Source organism: Ceratosolen solmsi, unplaced genomic scaffold (assembly GCF_000503995.2).
Source record: "Ceratosolen solmsi marchali unplaced genomic scaffold, CerSol_1.0 scaffold33, whole genome shotgun sequence".
Classification (NCBI taxonomy): Eukaryota; Metazoa; Arthropoda; class Insecta; order Hymenoptera; family Agaonidae; genus Ceratosolen; species Ceratosolen solmsi.
The window spans coordinates 75,941-83,300 of NW_011948438.1; the positions used below are offsets into that span (position 1 = coordinate 75,941).

Consider the following 7,360-nt stretch of genomic DNA (forward strand, 5'->3'; position numbering starts at 1 on the left):
TTCCGATCTTTAACCCTATGTCGCGTAAAAAATATAATAATTGCTCGATCGCTATAGGCAGCATCTTGAATTTTTATCGACATCGACTTCTCGTAATCCCAGGTATTACCCTCGTAATCGCACAGATACGTAATTGATTAATTATAGGGAATGAGCGCATTGCGCGGGATTGGTGCGCGAAGGCTCAACACTGGAAGTCAATCGGCGAGACTCGAGTGTACCCAGGAGGAGATGATGACACGTACTTGAAAAGAAGAGTGCCCCGCTCCCGAGCACTTATTTTGCTCCACTCGCCCTCCTCGAACGCGACCTTTGCCGCTTTAACGGCCCGGTCAACGTCCTCCGTCGAGGCGCTCTCGACCGAACAGAGGACGCTCTCGTCGTGGGGATTGATAGTATCAATGGGCTCGCCCGAGCCGTTGACGAAACGACCCCCGATGAAGAGCTGCCGGGGGAAGCGCAGCTCCATCCCATTGGCCTGCATCACCACCGCCTCGAAGTCGAGCTCCTGGTTGGCGCTGGACCCGCGCCTCGCCAGTATCGCCGCCGTCGCCAGCTCGCTGAACACCGGTGCCATGAACACATCCGTGTTTTGTAGATGAATGTCGAGGCTGTCCTTCAGTTCTTCGACCAGCCGCACCACGTCCATGCTGCTCGCTCCTACAAAAGCTCAGCGATTATTTAACGGAATATTAATGTAAGCCGGACCAGCCACTTGAACGATCAATACTAATCATATATAATAATAAACAATAATAATAATTAATAATATTCTTATTATTGTTATTGTTATCATTATTGTTACGTTGATTTTTCATTCGGATATATAATCTGAACTTTTTACATATTGCCATAAGCGTTCTTTTCTACGAATTACATTTGACTTTTGCTGGCAACGGAATGCTGAAAGTCGGCCGTTGACTATCAACATGCGTGAAATAAAAATAAGAGTATAGGAATCGAAGTAGAGGATAAGCTAGGGAATGTACGGTTAGAAGATATCAGAAATTACGTAAAAGTATTGGAACAAGTGATTTTTATTTGACGAGAATTGAGACGTTGAAGGTAACGATAAAATTACCTGTGAATAATTCTCTCGCAGATTTACGATTTCAACTGGATGGCTTTTCGGATATAATTTATTTAACAATATTACGATTATAAGTTGTGTGACGATAGCTTAGTTGTCTTTGCGTTGGTAATGATTAAACATAGCTAATTCTAAGATAAATTCTTCCGACGATACTCATATAAACTTTATTTAGTTTAAGATAAATTTTAAGTAGCCTTTTCCGACGCTTTAAATCTTTAATGGCCTCGAGAGAGAGAGAGAGAGAGAGAGAGAGAGAGAGAGAGAGAGAGAGACGAATTAATCGAGCAATTTATTTATTATTTTTACTATAACAGTGGACTGGCATTGTTGATTTTAATGAAATCGAACGGCCTAATAGTAATGTTAAAATAATTATTATGAAAATCTCTCATTAAAATAATTTCAAATCATAAAATCACAAGACATGAATAATTTAATCAATAAAGTAAATTATTGCTTTACAATAAAAGCCATTGCTGTGCGTATTAATTGAGAAAGGCTGATTGCAGACATTTCACACCATTGATCTTGAAATCTTATTTGTAAGAAAATATTAAAATATAAGTTATTTGTATAAGTATTTGGCACGAAATACATGTATATGCTCTATACTGTACGTATTTATACTAATAAACTAAGGGTTTAGAAAATGTTAACAATTTCTCGAACAATATTTGTTAAAAAAATTGGCACGGTTTTTCATTATAATTAATCGTATAAATTATTTTATGGATACGTTTTTACATATTCTTTATTAAATTCTAATAATAATTTACACCATTAATATTTCAAATTACATAGTTTTATTTCTTTTTTTATTCATTTGAATGTTAATTTAAAAAAAAAAAAACTTATGTCGAACGTAAATTATTGTTGAAAATGCGATTAAAAAAAAAAAAAAAAAAAAAAAAAAAAAAAAAAAAAAAAAAAAAAAAAAAACTATAAATTTGATAATTTTTTACCAATTCAAAATATATGTCAAGTCGCGTTTATTATATTTAATTGTAAAAAAATCGTCGTTTCTCATTATTCTCGTTATTTTTACTTTTAACGCATAATAAAGGCTCGCCTAATGAATGTCATTCTAAAGATTAAATTGATAAGTTTGTGCTGTACCTATTCCTTTCGACTTTGACACGGATAAAAGGTAAAAGAAAAGAAAAAAAAAAAAAAACTAGCAATAAAATTGAAAATTTTTTTACAAATTTGTTTATAATTGTCGATAAAATATCAGTCTGACGATTGATTTTGATTTAATCCTATATATGCATTTGTATAAGAATCGCAATGACTATTTACAAAACAAAGTAGCGCAAGTGGCTCTGGCTCTCCTCCGTCCACTCACATTAGCTCATTAAATATTCCATATTATTAAGTACAGGCAGCTTAGCCACGCAGCCCAATCAGCACTCTCGGGCTCAGGTACAATAAGCACGTAAGACGAAAATTGGCGCTAACGACAATCACCGATCATAGAGTCGTATGTGTGGCCAACCGCTGCACGGGACGCACACGCACGCGAATGCCTGTCCAGAAATATATTTTATAAAATCATCGATAGAGCTCGTTGAAGTGCACGTCCCGAACTACGAAGCGCTGAGCTGATACGTCTATCATCCTGAGCAACGACCCACAGACCCAGAGATAATTCGATAATCCCCACCCCTCCAACTCCTACTCCTACTCCTCCTCCTCCTCCCGTCCCGCAAATTCTTTTTCAAATGCTTTTTAAAATTCTTCCATATCCCCGTAGTGCAGGAAAACAGATAACAACGAGGTTTAGAAACGGAGCAAAAAGAAAAAAAAAAAAAAAAAGAACAAACAAAAGAAAGAGAAGAAAAAAGAAGACAAAAGCTCGTTAGATCGTCGCCGATTATTATGGGAGGCGCGATGGAAGGTTTGTCGCGTCGCGGCGAGGGAAGCCCCGGCAGCGGCACTACTCTTGTCAACGTTGCGCCAGAATTTTTGCCTTTTGTGTGTATTGTCTTAGGCTTAGTCAGTTGAGCGCCGTCCTTCCTTCGCCTTCGCTTCGCCTCGCCTGATAGAGTGGATGGAAGAAGAAGTTCGAGTAAATAGAGTAGTAGAGTCGTCGGGTGGAACAGGTAGTGCGAGGAGTGGAAGCCCAAGACTCCCACGTGTTGCGCGGCCTCTCACACTGATTAAGTCGGATTATGGATCATATCGATAAACTATCCGCGCTTATTGAAATGCTTATCGACGAGGGCAAGTATCTTGTGATTTATTACATTGTGTCCAGTATGTTGTTGGGGAGAGGCGGGGTGATATCACATTACGAGCGCTCGATCGCGCGATTTTGCCATTAACTCTGTAGAATTTGCTTGTGTCCACTTGGCTCGAATTATTAGCCTTGAGTTTCGGTGAAAATATTTGGCTGGGCGAATCGTTGACTGTAATCGAGTAATTAGACAATTCTACTGACGACAGTGTTTAGATGGAGGATGTACGTAAGGCGTTGGGTGCGTTGGCATATTTTCGGTGGAAAAGCGAGTATACGTTGTGGTTGGTATGTTGAGCGGATGTAACGAGTGTGGCACCTTTGCCTTTTTCACTCATACCATACCGTCCATTTTAACGAAAATATTTACTTTTCATATACGTATGCACGCGCACATACACATACACAATTATACACATTTATTCCCTTATTAATAGCAAATATTTAGCTTTTACACGTACGCGCTATCGAATAATCTTACTTATCGCTATTAGAAATACTCTAGTTTAGAGTTAAAAGACACAGGTTACCAATTATTATATAAAGCAGATTTTTCTCAATTGATGGTAAATGAATTTTCTCCTGCAATGTTTGTTTGTGTGATAATTAATTATTTTATTTATTTATTTGTTCATTTTATTTGTTGTTGATTTTCTTTTTTTTTTCTTTTTTTTTTTTTTAAATTCAGCTTTGCAAGTCAACGATTACAATGTCATTTTCAATGTTGTCTTTGCACATGTAAATTATGAGATTAAATCGATTTGGTATTCGCGAGTTTTGTAATCGTTCAACGGTATCCAAATTTTTTTTTTCGCAGCATTGAAGTTTTTTTTGTTGAATTCTTTGAAAAGCTCATTTTCAAAGCCAAAACTTTGATAATTATTCTCAACGTACAATAGTTTTATAAATTCTAGCTTTCCAATATAAACTTTATCTCTTAAGTCTTTTCTCCCCTTAAGAAAGCATCCATTATTTTTTTTTGTTTTTTTTTTTTGTTTTTTTTTTGTTGTTGTTGTGGTTGTTATATGTATACGTACATTATTATTTTCACGCGAAAGAGTATTTTGCATGAAAAAATTGTTGCTCTAATTTAAATTCACTTAAGCGTGAACTCGTTCGAGTCTAATGTTTACTAGCACATTGTAATGTCTGTTTGAAATTTTATAAAATGATGCATCACAGTTATTTGAAGTGTAAGAATACGTAAATGTTGATAAGCTTGAAAATTTTTTATTTTTAGACTTTACTTATTTTATGAAATATGTATATTAGTAGAGTGGTGAGCATCACGTTACGTGTCTATTTAATAAGATTATCGTTTTCTTTTTCATTCTTCTTATACTTCTACTTCTCTCTCTCTCGCTCTCTCTCTCTCTCTCTCTCTCTCTCTCTCTTTCCTTTTTTTAAATTTAAATTAGGGGGATGGGGCCATTTTATAATATTTCTTAGCGAGAAAACAATCTATCAACTGACTTGCAGTATTCATTAAATTTCTTTTTCAGAAGAGAATTTACAAGATTTTCGGTAGTCGAAAGTATCAAAATAACCCAGTATTCGTCGCCCGTAATTATCGTTGAATATTTTCAACAATAACAAAAACAAAAGCAGAAAGAAAAACGAGAAGAAAATGTGAACAGAAATACGCCAAAGAAATGGCATTTCAGAATTTAGATGCCATGACGGTGGAATGGCCCCTTAAGCTTTCAAATGCTTGATAAAATGTAATATTCCCGTTATCTACTGGGGATGCCTAACATTTGTAATCGGATACGCAGGCTTTCTTCTATCTTGGAAAAGTTCACTTTTCATTGCCGCATAGAATATTGTTCGTGCTTAACATGCTACTTTCATTTGCTATCAACCAACAAATCATTCCGTTATAATAGCCTCGAGTTCCAGGAAAATAATAACTCAAAGCTAACGGGAAAAGTCATTCGCGCGCGCGCGCGCGCCTGTGTTTGTGTTTGTGATTGTGGGCGGCGGGAGGTTGGTGAGTCGGGGGTGGGGAAGGTAGAGGGAGGGCGGGAGGGGGAGGGGGAGGGGGAAAGTAACGAGAAGCTATCGACGGGGCTTCAGCGCTCGTATCGTTCAATTCGAATAAATCACCGTGATGTAATAATAATAATAATAATAATAATAATAATAATAATAATAATAATAGATCGTCATTAAAATTTCTTCGCATCAATGTTCGAAAAAGCTTGCGCCCCGCCTATCGCGCTTTCATCCCGGTGATAAAGATATCGAAGCTTCGCCGTGGATACCAGCGTCCAGACATCGGCATACGCGTAAACAAGCAACGTTCATTGAGCCGCCGTTCCAGATGCACAGATCTTCGAGGAGTGCAAGCTGTTGTCAATCGAGGACGAGGAGATGCCGCGATCCGCGGAGCCTCGCGAGGCCGAGGATTCAGAGCCGAGAAAGCCGGAGCCGGCCCCCAAGCGCAAGCTCCCCCTACGTCGTAGGATCGACGTGGCGAAGCGGGCGCGCGACCGGGGCGAGAGCTACGAGACTCCCGGCGGCAAGTGGATGCCACAACGGGAGCAGCGTCCGCCCTGCACCGACGGCTGCCGCCTCAAGTGCAGCCAGCGACTATCGTCCAAGGATCGCCTCGAGATATTCCAGACGTTCTGGAGCATCGCCGATCACGCGGCCCAATGGAACTTCATCGCGCGCAACATGCGCGTCACCCCGAAGGAGAAGTGCACGACGGTGCGCGGCGAGTCGCGGCGGTCCTTCACCCGCACGTACTACTTTCAGCCCCGGACGAACCGCGAGCAGGTCTGCAAGACCATGTTCCTCAATACCCTCGGCATATCGAACGCGTGGGTGGCGACCGTATGCAAGAAGCTCACCCTCAACGGATTCGTCAGTGACGACGGCCGGGGCAAGATCGGCCACAGGCGCAAGAAGCTCGTCGAGCTCGTCTGAGGCCCGAGCCTACGGGCAAATCTGTGATATCTCGTCTTCTTGTAATCATCCATCCGCCAAGCATTTTTACACCATATTTAGCCCCGGATACGACCAATCCATCGAGCTTTTGTATCGTATTCGACGAGACTCGTGACGACGATTGGGCCCCCGCTTCCCATACCCCCTAGCATTGATTACTTTAAGCACTATAACGGCGCTGTGCTGCACCCAAATGCAAAATTCTCGCTCCTATCGTACATCATGATTATTCTTACCTTTCAAAAGCAAAGAAACTCTTACGTCATTTGAGTTATACGCTTGAGACATACGGTTAAGGCAGCCTCGCGAGTCTGAAAATACTTAACCCGCCCATTACAAGACGAATATATGATAAATCTCGTACATTAATTGTGTGATATCATAAGCAGTCTATGGTTTCTCGATGAAGACGCTTTTGTATCGGTAAATCCCGCTACTGTTCGTACGCTGCTTGATTAAATGAATAAACGAATAAAAAGAACAAAATATTTTATCGAGAAGTCGGACCGATTCATTATATATGTAAAATTTTTCTCCTCCTCCTCCTCCTCCTCCTCCTCCTCCTCCTCCACCACCACCACCACCACCACCCCCCCCCCCTTACTTTGTATAAAATTAATTTTTAAAATTAGTTTAGCACAAGATTTCTTCTTTATAAATAAGTCAATTTATAAAAAGCTACGTGATGTGTGTGTGCGTGTGCGTGTGAGCTTATATTCTATGCTCTTATTGATAACGCTATTTTTGAGATAAGAATAATAAATATTTAAATTTATTAGGAGAAAAAGATAAAGCAAGAAAATAGGTATAGTATATAAAAATTCTTTTATCATCGCTAACCAAAACATTTATATCGTTTATCTGTTTATTTTTCTTTTTTCCTTTTTTTCTTTTTCATTTCAATCAAGGAAATCAAAATTTTAACAAAGTGAAACGTAGTCCATTTGTAATAGAAAGTTCAACGAGCGTTTTAAATAATTATGACTTTTTTTTACATTGTGTATTACTCGATATATATATATATATATATATATATATATATATATATAAATATGTATATATCTTTTTTTTTTTTTTTT

The 7,360-nt window shown here is 38.8% G+C and overlaps 2 protein-coding genes across 2 annotated transcripts in view; one reads left to right on the forward strand and one right to left on the reverse strand.

The window, feature by feature from the left end:
- Positions 1-7,360, reverse strand: part of LOC105365306 (cytosolic 10-formyltetrahydrofolate dehydrogenase) — a 17,720-nt gene that overhangs the window by 3,457 nt on the left and 6,903 nt on the right. The window contains 1 exon segment of the mRNA XM_011503433.1: positions 246-660. Coding sequence (XP_011501735.1) covers positions 246-660 — 415 coding nt within the window.
- On the forward strand, positions 5,458-6,420 carry LOC105365305 (uncharacterized). The gene has a single exon (XM_011503431.1). It carries the CDS (start codon positions 5,703-5,705, stop codon positions 6,258-6,260), a length of 558 nt encoding a protein of 185 aa, XP_011501733.1. The 5' UTR covers positions 5,458-5,702; the 3' UTR covers positions 6,261-6,420.